The sequence below is a fragment of the Dryobates pubescens genome, chromosome 23, assembly GCF_014839835.1.
Source record: "Dryobates pubescens isolate bDryPub1 chromosome 23, bDryPub1.pri, whole genome shotgun sequence".
NCBI classification, from domain to species: Eukaryota; Metazoa; Chordata; class Aves; order Piciformes; family Picidae; genus Dryobates; species Dryobates pubescens.
In genome coordinates, this window is record NC_071634.1 from 14198532 (window position 1) to 14214421 (window position 15890).

At 47.1% G+C, this 15890-nt stretch overlaps 2 protein-coding genes across 2 annotated transcripts in view; both read right to left on the minus strand.

The window, feature by feature from the left end:
* Positions 1-2109, minus strand: part of ALMS1 (ALMS1 centrosome and basal body associated protein) — a 32373-nt gene extending 30264 nt beyond the window's left edge. Inside the window, exon 1 of the mRNA XM_054172092.1 lies at positions 1915-2109. The gene's annotated coding sequence lies outside the window, so the exon portion shown is untranslated. The remainder of the gene's footprint in view (positions 1-1914) is intronic.
* On the minus strand, positions 2072-15598 carry LOC128898417 (centrosome-associated protein ALMS1-like). Its single transcript, XM_054172093.1, has 6 exons — positions 15485-15598; positions 6745-6870; positions 4436-4631; positions 3750-3813; positions 3384-3468; positions 2072-2116 (listed from the first exon to the last, which is right to left on the minus strand). Exons 1-6 carry the CDS (start codon positions 15527-15529, stop codon positions 2072-2074), a joined length of 561 nt encoding a protein of 186 aa, XP_054028068.1. The 5' UTR covers positions 15530-15598.
* Between the last annotated feature and the right edge of the window lie 292 nt (positions 15599-15890).

The window sequence follows — 15890 nt, forward strand, 5'->3', positions numbered from 1 at the left end:
CCACCTCAGACAAGCTACACTCAGCATCACTTACAAAAGCCTAATCACATCAGAGAAGATGACCATTATACACCAAAAGGAACCCCACATAAAATCAAGTTTACATTACGTCAGCTTTGTCCTGAGGCTTTCTCCAGCCTGTATTCAATCACCCACTGAGTGGTATCCAACCACAAGATGACCTTTCTGATTCATTTTTAATTTAATACTTCCAATTAACAGCCTTTTAATTACTTTAGGACACTATGCAGTGAGAGGCTAATTATTTGGATAGAAATAATCCTCCAGCACACAGCAAAGCTGCCTCCAAATTTGGATGCCCCTTAGTTCCACCTCACCAGTTAGCTAGAAAAATAATAAGGGCTTGCTGGATGGAGTCTCAACCATTCCCCTCTCTCTCTGCAGCTGTCCCCACCACATGGCCAGCCTAATGTCTCCAAGAGGAAGCCAAATTTACACTTTAGCATCTGTAGGACAGATGGCACAAACATGCTACAGCAAATGAAGTGGGGTTCTTGGGTTTTCAAGCACCCAATACTGCTTTAAAGCCACCCTCTCCCCATTGCTTTATGAGATAAAGGCACCACAGCAGTCCCCTCTCACTCACACTTTGTCACCCTTTGTGATATCAAACAGCAATGACATGTAAAAAAGCCATTGTTCTTCTTAATATAGAATAGAATAGAATAGAATAGAATAGAATAGAATAGAATAGAATAGAATAGAATAGAATAGAATAGAATAGAATAGAATAGAATAGAATAGTCCAGACCAGACCAGACCAGACCAGGTTGGAAGAGACCTTCAAGATCACCCTGTCCAACCTATCAACCAATCCAACCCACCTAACCAACTAAACCATGGCACCAAGCACCCCATCCAGTCTCCTCCTGAACACCTCCAATGATAGGAATAAATTATATTTAGATAGCTAGATCTTAAAAATTTAGCTACTGCTGAGTAACTTGACAAGCTGAGGTGTTCTGGGGTGCATTAAGATTGGACTTGATGATCTTTGAGGTCTCTTCCAACCTTATTGATTCTATGATTCTATCATTCTAGGATAAGATGAACGTGACCAGCAGATCAAGCAAGGTTCTTCTCCACCTCTGCTCTGCCCTAGTGAGGCCACATCCGGAGTACTGGGTTCAGTTCTGGGCTCCCCAGCTCAAGAGAGACAGGAAACTACTGGAGAGAGTCCAGCAGAGACTACAGTGAAGCTGAGGGGCCTGGACAACACGATCCTGGGCAACCTGATGTAGGTGACCCCGCTTTAGCAGGGGGTTGGACGGGATGATCCCTGGCATCTCATTTTTAGTCAGACAACAGAAGAGGGAATTCAGCTCTTCTGAATTTCAGCTTAACTTCTGTAGCTTGAAACCACATTTCCATTCAAAATGAAAATCCAAGTGATTAAAGAAGAAGCTGCTCTCCAGTACAGCCTGCCTGTGCTGTCGTTGTAAACGAAGAAACAAAAAGAGCCTGAGGGAGGGAACTGGAAGTAATTGGGGGGGGAGGGGGGAAATGAAGGGGGGAAAAAAAGCTGTCAAAGGCTGCCAAAAATAGATCTTGCCAAACAATTTCTTTTAATGTGCCTACACATGTATTGATAAGATAAATGTGCATTTACACTAATATACACACATCACAAGTCACAACATTTGGCTGACAAATCAATGCTTTTAATTTAAGTACCACTCAACATTTGTGTTAAGAAAGTCAAGCCAGCACTCAAATGGAAGAGACATGAGTTAGTGCTCCCCAGGCAGAACTATAAACAGGAAATCCTCACTGCATGCAGAGTCCCCACAAGAGCTGTCCTTGTCCCTGCACCACTGGCAAGCCAGAAACCCCACCCCAGTTCTCCCAGAGAAGGCACACAGGCAAGGCAGGTATTAGCTGAGAAATAATTACCTCACTGCACAGACCATTGATGAACGTGAGCCAGTGTGTGCTCAGGTGGCCAAAAGCATCCTGGCTTACATCAGCAATAGTGTGGCCAGCAGGACCAGGGCAGGGATTGTCTCGCTGTACTGGGCAGTGGTGAGGCCACAACTCCTTCCTCAGCTTCTTACTTGTATTTCTGACCAAGAGCCTTTGTGTTTTCCATCTCCACCTGAAGCAGGAAGGAACAGGCCCAATCTCACCCTCCCAGAGAGAGATGTGTTTTCTCCTCCTTTTTTTTGCAAGACAAGAAAGCTCTGGTGCAGCTGAAGCATAATCATCTCCATTGCCAACTTTACCATCACATTTCAGTCTGAACAACAAGCTGACCTGATTGAACTGATTCACAACGTGGGTTTGGCCAAGGGGATGCAGCAGGACAAGGAAAAGCCACACTCTTCCTTCATAGAATGGGGGTTGGAAGGGACCTCTAGACATCATCCAGTCCAGCCCTTTACCTAAAGTGAGCTGCCCAGGACCACAATGTCCAGGTAGGTTTGGAATCTCTCCAGAGAAGGAGACTCCACAACCTCTCTGGGCAAGCCTCATCCAGGGCTGCAGAACCCTCACAGCAAAGAATTTTGTCCTCCTGTTCAGATGGAACCTCCTGGGCTCCAGCTTGTGCCTACTGCCCCCTGTTCTCTCACTGGGCATCACTGAAAAGAGTCTTGCCCCCCACCCTTTAGCTATTGATCAGCATTGAGAAGATCCCCTCTCAGTTTTCTCTTCTCCATGCTAAACAGCCCCAGGTCTCTCAGCCTTCCCTGGAAGAAGAGATGCTCCAGTCCCCAGTTCACCAGCACACTTTAGCTAACCAAATATACTGCAGAAGTGTACCCTCAGACCCGGCTCCCTTGGCTTCTCCAAAGAGCATTCTGGTTGCACTGTGTAGCAGAACTCTGCTGTAGGCTGACAGCACCCTACCCTCCCCAGAGGTTTCCAGTCAGAACTGTGGAGCTGATCACTGGCTTGAAGCAGATGACTGACAATGCAGGGAAAGCAGAGTGAGGGGAAAAAGAAACAGGAAAAAAATACAGAGGAAAGAGAGTGGACAAGATTCACTGCAGCCACATCTTGGTGGAAGCCCTCTCTCCCAGCTTGCCACTTGCAGCAACCTGCAGAGAGGATCTGTAAAAGTACCCTGAGGGAGTTCAACAGATGCCATTTAACTGGGGTTGCTCAACTGATTATTTTTTTATCTATAGATACAAAATCTCTCTCCAGTCCTACCAAACACCCTGTCGCCAGCAGCTCTTCCGAGCCGTGCAGCACACAAACTCTAATGCTTTCAGGAGCCTTCTTCAGGATGCAGAAAGATCATGGCTCTCATAGTTTGGATGCTTGCAATGATTTAGAGGCTCATTTGCTCAGACATAACCTAGGTTTTGCAGGCAGAGGAGCAGGTGCTCAGTGCTTAAAGCAGCAAGTGACGTCAGTACATCACTCTTGGAGCATCTCGTGTCAAAACAGTAATTCTTCCTGCTGTCGCTCTGAAGGTCAAAAGCTTCCTCACAGTTGAAGTCACTGAGCAAGCAGAGCTGGGCATGCTACTTTATCTTACAGCCTGCTGACAATTCTGAATGTCAGAGTCAAACTGCCATTTGTGGAAGGTAAAAAAAGAAGGCAAAACAAAAACAAACCCTTCCTGGCTTTGTCAATCTGTTGCACGGTGCAGCAGGAGCAATTTCGGTACAACTGGCACCGCGATTTCCACCTCCCCCTCCCTAAATGAGACTCCAAACACTTTCTGAAGAGAAGAAGGAATACATTAATACCACAGCTTATGTTTCTCCCTTCCCTCTCACCTTTTCTCCCATATCTGGAAATTTAAGTGCATATACAGCAAGCCTGTAGCTACTGGCACACTCTCTAGAGAGCACCAAGGAAAACAGCAGCAGTACAGAGAATTCTTCCATCTCTGTGTCACGCTGAAGAGCCTTGTGCTCTCTCCTCAGCTCCAGCTGTGTTGAACACACAAACCTTGGCAAACAGCAGCTATTTTTTCTTGATTAAATGGCTCCTAGTTTAGCAGATTACAAAATGTGGACAAAAGAAGTGTGAGGGAGGTGATTCTCCCTCTCTGCTCTGCTCTCATGAGACCACACCTGGAGTACTGCATCTAGTTCTGGTGCTCCCAACACAAGGACGCCAAACTGCTGGAGCAGGTCCAGTGAAGGGCCAACAGATAATCAGAGGGTTGGAGAACCTCCCCTGTGGGGACAGGCTGCAAGAGTTGGGGCTGTTCAGCCTGCAGAAAAGGCTCAGGGGTGACCTTAGAGCAGCCTTCCTGAAGGGGGTCTGCAAGACAGCTGGGGAGGGATTTTTCACACAGGCTTGTAGTGACGAGAGAGAATGGACTGAAGCTTGAGGAGGGCAGATTAAGACTGGAGATTAGGAAAAAGTTCTTTACAGTGAGGTTAGGCACTGCTATAAAAGGAAAAGTAAAATCCTAATTGCTTAGCAGTCAAATAAAAGGCATCTTTGAACATACCCAGCAGTAACCCATGTGCTATGTCTCCAGGATACTGCCTTCTAGATGTTTCTGCTGAAGGCAGGACTCCTTCTTCCAGTGTAGGGAACTCTGTCAGGTCACTTTTATCACAAGTCAGGCCAAGCTTTGTTCCTGAGGCAGCAGTTAAATTGCTCCCATCCACTTCTGGTGCAAGCTGGCACCATGACTCCATTCCCTAAGATAAAGTGGGGAGGAAAAAAAATGTGGTGAAGAATCAAGAATGTTTTAGGACATATTTCCAAAGGACATAATGACTAAGTTGTGGAACGATGGAATTATTGCTTCTAAATCAGTTCCTAAGGTAAAAGGATTACAATGCTCTATGAACTGCTGAAATCCAGTCAGATCTTACTGCTACCTGAGCTGTCAACATCCACTATCGATCACCAGGCTCCCATCACTACTCTGAAGCTGAGCTCCATCTCCACATCCCACCCCTGCAGAAGACTTTCAGCAGGATCCTGAGCCGATATGGTTCCTGCCACCACATACTACAGATGGTTTGCACTGTGCAGCTGGGGTACAGAAGGGTTTCCAATCACACAGAATCCCAGCATGGTGGCAGTTGGAAGAGACCTCTGGGGATCGTCTAGTCCAACACTCCTGCTGAAGCAGGCTCTGCCATAACAGGTTGCCCAGGTGGGTCTGGAATCTCTCCAGAGGAGACTCCATCACCTCCCTGGGCAGCGTGCTCCAGGGCTCCAGTATCCTCACAAAATAAGAATTTTTTCCTCCTGTTCAGATGGAACCTCCTGGGTTCCAGTTTGTGCCCTTTGCCCCTTGTCCTGTCACTGGGCACCACTGAAAAGAATCTGGCCCCATCCTCTTGCTCCCCACCCTTTAGCTCTTGCTGAGCATTGATCAGATCCCTTCTCAGGCTGCTCTTCTCCAAGCTCAACAGCCCCAAGGCTCTCAACCTTTCCTCCTTACAGAGAGGTCCCAAATGCCTTCGGCATCTTTGTAACCTCTGCTGGACTCCCTCCAGTAGTTCCTTGTCTCTCTTGAACCGGGGGAGCTGAAAACCATACCACATACTCCAGATGTGGCCTCTCTAGTGTAAAGTAGACTTCCAGGTCCTCCGCTCTGTGGAGCTGTTTTCCAGCAGGCTGACCCCTGACTTGTACAGGTGCAAGAAGCTATTCCTCCCGAGGGGCAGGACTGATTTGTTTTTAAAGGAAGTTTCTAGTTACAGCTAATGCCTGAGAATCCTCCCCAACTCTTTGGTACATTTTAAGGAGACTTTTGGCTCACACTGAGTTCACATCATTCATTAAAAGAATTTGCATTGGGATTACTGGGGAAGTAATTAAACAGAGAAAGTTTAATTATAGGAGAGGAACAGGCCAGTCTTCAGTGCAAAGAATTAAGAGTACCAACCATTTGTAAGGCAAACCACTATCAGCAGCATGCATAACATATAAAATTATTACCTTTATGTTACCATGAGCAAGAAAGTGTCCTTGTGAAGTGGCTGCAGTACACCACTAACCCCTGCTTACCAGCTGCCAGCTCTTTTACCTTTTGAAACCTTACTGAGATACCAAGAGCTGCTTTTCACACCAGAATTTTGCTTCACTTTTTTCCACAAGATTCTTAAAATCATTTGGAAATAAACTTTTTTTAGCAAGCCTGCCTTTTCAAACCATCAGTGATCTGATGCAGTGAGTCATTAAATATTAACAGCAATTAAATATTTGACAGCATATGCACCAGAACTTCTATGGCTGGATCACGATGCGAGTACAGCTTTCCTCGATCATGTATGGATCAGGTCAGGAACATGAAGGTCTAGAAGTCAGATTTTACATCAGCTGAGCTTGGCTCTAACAGCCAAATCAGCTGGGTTTATGCAGACAGATCTGATGACTGAAAAGGCAGGAGAAGGGTGAGGTTATAGCAGTTCACAAACTTAATGCAGCCCCTGTGGCAAGGAAGAAAGCATCACCCTGCAAAGCATAGAAGGCTGAGAACCAGGAAACAGAAAGGGGAAGGAAGGGGGAGAAAAATACACAAATAAACTAAAAATTTGTATGAATAATCACTGAACTGTTTGGGACTCAGTTCTGAATGTCAGATGTCAAAAAGCGTTGAACAAGACTATGGTGGGTGGTTTGTCAGAGCTCACAACAGCCCTGTTCTGCTGATCCAAGATACAGAAACCCAGACTTTACAGGTCAAGGACAGCAGAGGTCTAAATGATACAGGCAGAGCACTCCATGTAATTTTCACTCACATCATTAACCTTCACCCCCAAGCAGAACAGAGCCCAGCACAAATACCCAACTAACAGCAGTTTGCTGACGGATGGCTTCGCCAAGGGAGATCCCACTGGTAGCTGAGGCCTGGGTATCGCTGCTGCTGCGGCTTAAGGACTCCTCCTTCCAGCCACGACGTGGTGGAGTTGTTGCAATGGGCTAAAAGAAACAGCACGGGGGTTTAAACCAGAAAATGACTCCTTGGTGTTTCAGCATGAACATAGTTAAGTAATGGACCATGAAAAATGTAAAACAAATCATCCCCAGCATTGGAAGTTGAGAGTCTACCTCAACATATGTAGACACCCAGAATCCCAGGGTGGTGGGCTTGGAAGAGACCTCTGGGCATCATCTAGTTCAACCCCCCTGGTAAAGGAGGGGCACCCACAGCAGCTTGCCCAGGATCACAACATCCAGGTATGCCTGGAATCCCTCCAGAGAAGGAGACTGCACCACCTCTCTGGGCAGCCTGCTCCAAGGCTCCAGCACCCTCACAGCAAAGTTTTTCTTCGTGTTCATGTGGAACCTCCTGGGTTCCAGTGTGTGCCTGTTGCACCTTGTCTTAACACCATGCTGAGGGTGGTGATACACTGGTTCAGGTTGCTCAAAGAAGTGGTAGATGTCCCAATCCTTGTGAACATTCCAGGTCATGTTGGATGGGGCTCTGAGCAATGTGCTCTAGTTGAAAGTGTCCCTGGTCCCAGCACAGGGGTTGGAGGAAGCTGTGTTTAAAAGTCCCTTCCAACCCAAACCATTCTGTGATAAATGAAAGCATGATACAGCTTTCTACACAGGTCAGCACTGCCAATTACATTACCTGGACTGGCAAAAATATTTTTGTCCAAAGAGACTACACCACTAGGAAGATGGTTATTACTGACCAGGTGCACACCACATCTATGAAACCAGGACTCCACCAGGCAGAAACTGCTCTTCCAAATTAATTCCTGCCCAAAATAATTGTCTTTGGGCTTTCTGTGGGAACTATAGATAACAAGTGTAGCTTGTAAGTGTGCATTCAATCTCTCCTGCATTCCCCTAGATCCTATTGTTCATACTAATCAAGTCATCAAAAGCAGCAGTGCTGAAGCCTACGTGACAATAACTCTGAACGTGAAGCATTCCAGGAGCTTTTTGGTAATTTAATTAAGGTTTATTATTGACTAGTTGGGTTTACAATATGCAGCTTGAAAAAAGGGCACTTTTATTAATCCAATTGGACACTAATAGCATTAGGGAAGGGACCCAGAGTGTGATTAGAAAACTAATTCCAGGAAAAAAAGGTGCTGATTTGGTTCAGACAGGCTGAGCAGAGCTAACTGAGTGGGATGAGTAACAACAGCCTGCGAGGTGCACACCACGAACAAAAGACTGCACAGCCCAACTGTGCACGTTACTCTTCATCCTCCCCTTTACACTGACCTCCTCTAAAATCAGTTAATTACTCATCAAGCTGCCAGCCACTGAAATTCAAACCCTTTTTTATGCTGCTACAGTTGCATTGCAGCCTTCCTTTACCCTCCCTACCTGCCTGCAGAGGAGCCACTTAGCATGAAAGGAATTCTTCAGTTCCCAAAGCCTACTGCTTAACTTGCTTTCAGAAAAGGAAAACACAACAGCTGACTGGCAACATGAAGAAAACAGAACCAAGATAATAACTTCATTAAACCTTCAAGCCAAACATTGAATTTAAACCTCTTGCCTGGGCCAGACTTTTGTCAGTGGTGCCCAGAGACAGGACAAGGAGCAATGGGCACAAACTGGAACCCAGGAGGCTCCATCTCAGCAGGAGGAAAAACATCTTTGCTGTGAGGGTGCTGGAAGCCTGGAGCAGGCTGCCCAGAGAGGTTGTGGAGTCTCCTTCTATGGAGAGATTCCAAACCCACCTGGGCATTGCAATCCTGGGCAAGCTGCTGTGGGTGATGCTATTTTAGCAGAGGGGTGGACTGGACGATCTCCAGAGCTCCCTTCCAACCTCCACCACTCCACGACTCTGTGATTCCATCCAGTCTGAAACACACCTGAAGTGTCACAACTTTGCATCTAAATAAGCTTCTTCTACCTGTAGCTCATCCCTCAATCTTTGACTGAAATATATTATAGAATGAACCACAACAACAAAAAAGCTGAACTCCCTATCAGCTAAAGTCAGCTTTCTTGAGCAGAGAATTTAGTAAGTCTTGAGTATAAGGGGATGAAATGAGAGTGTAGAATCATGGAATTGTTTCAGTTGGAAGAGACCTTTAGTATCATCAAGTCCAACCATTAGAAGGATAAAGTACAACAGAGTTCCCACTTTGAGGAAATCTCAGTCCCAGAAGTACTTCCTCCTCCCAAACGTTCCCTTAGCACTGACAGGTTTCAAACCCTATTCATTTGCCATCAAAATTTGGAATAGGGTCACCCAGTCTTATTTTGGGAAAACAGAGCCCGAGATGCAGACTTCTCAAGGAGAAACTGGTGAAAAAATGCTAATGAGTGATGATGCATTGGCTACAAATAGCAGTATTTTAGAAGATTCAGAGTACAGTTCTATCCAGAGCTACCAAAGGCTCAGAAGAGCAGGAAAGAATCAAAGCAATATTGCTACTACTGACTACTTCCATAACTCCTTCCAGCAGACACCCAAAACTGTTTCATAAACAACAATTCACAGCACCACTTTACAATGCACATCATAAATACTTATCCTCCTTGAACTAGGCACAGAGAAGTGTACAACATGGCAAACCTGGGGCCAGTCTTGTTCAACATCCTCATCAATGACCTGCATGAAGGGAGGGAGTTGTTGATGATATAAAATTGGGAGGATGGCTAATACCCCATCAGGCTGTGCTGCCATTCAGCCAGACCTGACAAACTGGAGAGTCTCAGGCAGAGCCTTTCTGCAGCCCAGCCCTTGGCAGGAGCTCTCCCCATCAGCTTCTTACTGCTAGGAGCAGCCCCTGGCTGTGCAACCCTGCCCTGAACTGCAAAAAGTGCCTCAGTGAGCAGAGCCTGAGCTGAGAAGTCAAATCCCTGATCAGGCTTAGCTCTGTTCTAGCTCAGACCAGGACACAGCACTGTAAAGGAACCTGGCATGGCATTAGCAAAACACCCCTGAAGGAAATAATCTCTCCTTTTCAAGGGAACCAAGTCACTGGGAGCTGCAGGGCTGGCAGCTGGAAGGAAGCAGAGACAGAGCAGCACATTCTGCTTCATTATTTCATGTTTAATCCTCATACCAAAGAGCAATATTAAAGCAGAAATCTGCCAGGCAGCAGCACCGTGTGTACCAGGGTACTGGGGACACAACAAAGCAGTTGTGAGGAAGAAATAAGTTAGGATTTAGCAAATTAGTATAATCATCTCTCAGGGCTTCTTCCACCTAATTAAACTCAAACAAAGAAAATGTAACAAGGTTTTTCTTCCTGCGAATCCAATCCATCAGAAGTTAGCTTTTGGTGCTAAACACAGAAGGAGAGGAAAAGACAAAAATAAAGCTGAACAACTACAGCCACCCACACACAACACTGCCATTAACTTCAGTGCTTGGCATTCTTAATTGATGCTGCAGTTCATTGAAATATTAACATGTCTCAGGTTTGAACTGTTGGAAGGTTGAGTAACTAAGCTTAGCTCTCCTTATTCTTTCATCTCAGTAGAAATATCATCAATAGAACACAGCACAACAAAGAAAAAGATCTGGAGATTTATGGGGAAGAACTCCCTAGATGAGTATTTCTATCAGTCTCCTCTTCCCAAAGCAGCAGCAATACACCCTGATTTTCTCCCAGCACCTCATTTCAGCTCATTTCTCCCTCTTAAACAGCAGCAGTACTTGGCCAGGTTAATTCAGTGTAAATCTGTGTTCCAGATTCCTTACCCATCTCAACATGCAGCTGCAAAATCACCAACCCTGCAAAAACAGGCAATGAAGTTCAGGACCAACTCTTCCAACATCACCAAGCATTTACACCAAATTAAGGTGCTAGAGGTGGACCCTACTGAGCTTGCCTCTGCTGGATTTCATCTTGCTAACTTCAGGATTTACTTCTCCCCATTTTGTCAAGACCATTCCCAATTCAAATACCATTTTCCAGAGCATTTATCACTTTCCCCAGCACAGCCTTATTTACTGGTTTTCTAGGTCTCACCATCTGCTAATCCTCCAATCCATCAATGAAAATTAACATGAATGAGCCACGAAAAAAACCATCATGAATTGTACCCAAAACACCTTCCAAACTTCCTGTATATTTTCTTAGTTCATCCCAAGATCCAAAGTTCTTCTAAGATCACAATACAATCATACTCCACAACTACCAGACCACACACCCACTCAAAGATGACAACTGAATGGGTTTGAAATCAATTGACCTTACCAATCACACTGGGTAGTTTCTTGATTTATTTCAAGTGGTTTCATACAATCCCTGCATGGCAGGGGTTGGAAGGGACCTCTGGAGATCATCTAGTCCAACATCCCTGCTAAAGCAGGGGAACCCACAGCAGCTTGCCCAGGATCACAATGGCCAGACAGGTTTGGAATCTCTCCATAGAAGGAGAATCCACAACCTCTCTGGGCATCCTGCTCCAGGCCTCCATCACCCTCTCAGCAAAGAAGTTTTCCCTCCTGTTGAGATGGAACCTCCTGGATTCCATTTTGTGCCCACTGCCCCTTGTCCTGTTCTCTGGGCACCACTGAAAAGAGTCTGGCCTCATATTCTTGGTCCATACCCTTTAGCTCTTGCTGAGTATTGATCAGATCCCCTCTGGGGCTGCTCTTGTGCAGGCTCAACAGCCCCAGGTCTCCCAGCCTCTGCTCATCAGAGAGATGCTCCAGTTTCTGTTAGTTCTAAATTCTTGCATTTCTGTGCTTTTACCACCTACTCTCAGTAGACAAACAAGCAAACAGAAAGCCCACAATTAAGGAATAATTGCACATTTTGTATTCCAGACCAGCAGCACAGATTTCCCTGCCTGTATTCACAGTGGGTTCTGTATGCAGATGCAAAAAATGCCATGTCCTACAAACCCATAACTGGACCCAAAGGACATGTGACTGAAATCCTTACACTGGAGGTTTCCTCACAGCTGCACAACTTGGACTACACACTAAAAGCTTCTGCTTTTTATTTGTCCCATATTTCATGTTCCAAAGCAGAAGCAAGCCAAGGTGTGAGCTCCCTCCCATCACCTGGACCAGCAGTGCAATGCAAGCCTCATACCACTTGGAGTCAGCAACCCACTGCTGCAGGGCCAGGTCTTCCCCAGCTGTGGGCAAGGGACAGCAGAACTGGGAGAAGAAAGAGAGCAACAGGGAGAAACAGGCAGAAACAGGCACGTACTTCCCTGTTAAAATATGGAATTGACAACTGTGGCCCTGAAGATTAAGAAACCATGTTACCAGAACACAAAGGTCATGGGACACACTGGCTTAGACCTACCTGCTCATTTCATGGGGCAATTATTTCCCTGAATGGTCAAGGAAAAGCAAAGCCAACTGTTGTGCAGAAGCACTCCAGAGGTTACAGGCAAGCTCAGAATTCCCTTAATGCATCTCACAATAACCCAATAATTTCATTTATGGGGGGGTTTATGGCCTGTATCAACCTTACTGTCTGTGTCAGAACAAACAAAAGTCTCATTCAAATGCAGAACAAGATTTTATAGCAGTGATATTTTTTTCCTGGCCAGAAGCCCAGTACCACAAATCCAATGAAAATTTCAGCATTTAAGCCCAGCTACTGAAAGGAAGGAGTAACAAAATTCCCATTGCCTGCACATGGTTCAGCACCAGAAGCTCATTCATGAACACAGCAGTAAATGATACTGATTGCAAAAACATTATTCAGAAAGATGTGAAAATGGTTTGGTGCTGCCAGGAATGAGACACAAATTGTTTCAGCTGTACCTTGGGTGTCAGCCCAATGCATGGCAGGCCTCCTTCACTGCTGCAAAGAGCAAGCTGTCAACTCACATTCAACTTGCCAGGCACCAGCTCCTCAGGCTCTTCTCTGAAAGGCCACCAGTCAAGGGATTTTCCTTCTCAGTGAGAAGGACTCAACATTTTTCATAGCTAAAGCTCATGAGATCACCCTTGGGCCATGAATCCACTTTGCCAAGGTCTCTCTGAACAGCAGTCCTGTCCTCCAGCACATCATCCATGATCTCCAACTTGCTGCCATCCCCAAACTCCATGTGGATGCATTCAGCCTGTTCACCCAAGCCACTAGTGATACCATTACACAGCATCAGCCCAAGGACTGACTGAGCTAAGAGGAACATCCCTGGTTAGCTGAGTAGTCTAACTGAACAGAACAACTCTCCAGGTCCTCTTTCCTGTCCTCACTGAGGAGAAGAAAACAAACAAACCCAAAGTACACAAAAAAGTGTAACATCAAGCTTTTTCCAGTCATCACAAGTATCTCCCACTCATCACAATCTTGATAGAGGGAGGCCTTTTGTGACACCAGCCAGCTCCACTCAGATACACCTTGTCCAGCACAGGGTGTAGTTTATCCAAGTAGTCCTTTTCTTGAGCCTCCACCACGCCAGGCACCACCTCTCACCCACAAGCTCTTCTACCAGGCACAGAATAAGATGATGGAAATGAAACCATGGGTTTATCCCATTTCTTCCCAGCTGAATCTGGATTCCTCTTTCTATTAATTCACAACTAAGCATTTTTGGGTTTGTAGAACAGCTCAGTTAGAAGGGACCTCAAAAGACCTGGTCCAACTCTCATGGGAAAGGGAGCCCAGAAAAGAGCCTAATTTCCAGTATTAAAAACATACTGAATGCCTGTGTTAACAGTGCCACAGGAATAGAACAGCTAATAATCCAAACCATTAACTTCCCTTCAAGCATCAACCTCTTATCTGCTTCTTGCAGATTCTCCTTTCTGTGGCAAAGTGTCCCACAGAAGTGTCCCTTCACTGCTCACTGTCCAAATCCCAACTCCAGCAGGAACATTGAACAGCACTCTTAAATGCTTTTCTTTAATGAGAAGGTCAAATGCTTTACATTCTCAGTGCCAGATCACTGAAAAAGCACCGAGTGTCCCCTGACTTTTGATTTGTTTGTTTAGATCGTACTTTGAAGAGCTGTAAGTTGTACTTAAAACTCAAAGGACAGGCCAGAAAATGCTCACTCCTTTACCATTTCCACACTGAATTACCACTGAAAGGCACCTCTGCCAGCAGAGACCATAGTTTGATGCTTCCACTCAGCTTTAAAGAGGAAAGGGGAAGGAAAAATTTCTGAGCTGCAGCCATCAACTTGCAGCATTTAAGAATGAACCTTGGCTCTGCTCCCTGTGGTATTCCCAGAGCTGAGCTCCCGTTGTCAGAGCAGCAATGAAACCACAGTGCAAAACAAACGCGGGGAAGGGAGCAACAGCTACCAGAAACCAACAAAACTCGACACCAGAAATGGATCACAATAAATGGATGCAGTGAAGGCAAAACGTGAAGTGGGAGGCAAGTTCCCTGGTCTATAACATCACATACAACTTAGAACCATAACATTAACTGTGAAACCTGTCTGTAAATCAGTTTTTGAAGGAACTTCACTTCTACTTGACTATAGGTAAGTACACATAGCAGTGCAAGAACCCTCCCCCTTCTAGTCTGTGACAAATCAGCTTTCCTGACAATAAAGGGCGAAAGTTCTTCAGCAGAAGGCTTCTGGAAGCCGAGTTAAGACTGAGCTCCCACATTCACGTGTTCCTTAAGGCCACACTTGCCTGCAACATTTCATATTTATTCACATGGCTGTTTCCACTCCTTGAGTGTTTATCATTTGTCCTGCAAGACTGAACCTGTGGTTCTTCTCAGGCAATGTTTGCAGAAATTAGTATCACTATTTGTCATTTGTCTGTTGCACCTCCGAGCTCCTTCAGAGCTCTGGGACCTTCTAACTTTTCATGTTGGGTTGTCCTCTTCATGCCTTCCCCCGTGCAGAACTGCAGATGTGACATCCAAAACCGCCTTCAGATCCAAGTGCACGATGTTAGCCGTTCCAGCACCCTGCACAAAGATGCCTCGCAACAGTTTGCGAGAGTCAGAACCTGTGCAGGTACAGCAAGCCCTTCACGCTGATGGAAACAACCATCAGAACAGAGGGACAGCTCAGGCCAGCTGCCAGAGCAGTGCAACACCACAGGAAGGAAACTTCCCAACGCGCTCAAGTTCACAACGACGTGGATTCCAAAGCGTGGGGGGTGGCAGGATGTGATGGGACACCCGTGACCTGCAGAGATCGCCTCTCCCCCACCTCCAGCACCGTTGTGAACACAGAGCAGTGCACACAGCCGTGTACAAGTCCTTCCAGGGCATGAGTGGCTCCACGGGCTGCTCCAACTTTCCAGGAGGATCAGTGACCAAGCCACTGCACCCACCGCTCTCCGGGGCAGAACTAGGCACAAAGGGAACAAAACAATGACAGATAACCCTCCTCCCAGACGGGGAGGTTTACAGCCACTCTTCTGTCAGACGAGAAGGCAGGGGACGATTGGAGTTCGGATCCGTTTTCTCCGGGGCAGAAGGGAGCAGGGGCTGAGGTCAGTTCCATCCACCCTTCTTCTGGGGCAGAACCAGCCGGTGACAGCTCCTTTCCAGGGCAGAGGCTGAGACGAGGCCAGATTCCAGCCGGTCACACCCCCTCCCCAAGGCCCGAGCCGGCGCTAGGGGCTCCTCACAGATCCGACAGCCTGCCAGCCCAGCCGATCCGATCCGCGCCGCCCCAGCAGGCCGCCTGCCCGAAGCCCTCCGCGGAGCCCCGTACTCACCGGAACCCTCTCTTCTTCCTCCTCTTCCTCCTGTCCCGGCTCCATGACAGCAGCCCCCCGGCACTTTCCTCCTCACGGCCGCGGCGGGCCGGCGGGAACGCGCCCCGCCATACTGCGCTCGCGCGGCCGCCGTGCCCGCCGCCGTCGCCAGGGACTCGCGGCCGCCGCGCGCCTGCGCCGGGACCCGCGGCCGTTGAGGGGCGGGACGGGCACGGCGCCGCCGAGCGGCGGAGTTTTGGCGCGCAAAGGGCCCGGATGAGAGCGCTGCGGGGGCGCTGTGTGCGCGCACAGGCGCGGGTGGCACAGCGCGGGGCTGAAATTGACTGAGGAGCGAGAGGGCGAGCGGCGGGGCGGGGGGACAGGCTCTTGGTGCTATCCAGTGACAGGACAAGGGGCAACGGCCACG

What these genes read in the sequence shown, in the direction of transcription:
- LOC128898417 (XM_054172093.1), bottom strand. Translation starts at nt 15,529, where the DNA reads ATGGAGCCGGGACAGGAGGAAGAGGAGGAAGAAGAGAGGGTTCCG. An exon ending in AGCACATGGGTTACTGCTGG is followed by an intron (nt 3,814 to 4,435) that starts GTATGTTCAAAG and finishes GGTGCTCTCTAG; the next exon opens with AGAGTGTGCCAGTAGCTACA. An exon ending in CGAGATGCTCCAAGAGTGAT is followed by an intron (nt 2,117 to 3,383) that starts GTACTGACGTCA and finishes TTCCTGCTTCAG; the next exon opens with GTGGAGATGGAAAACACAAA.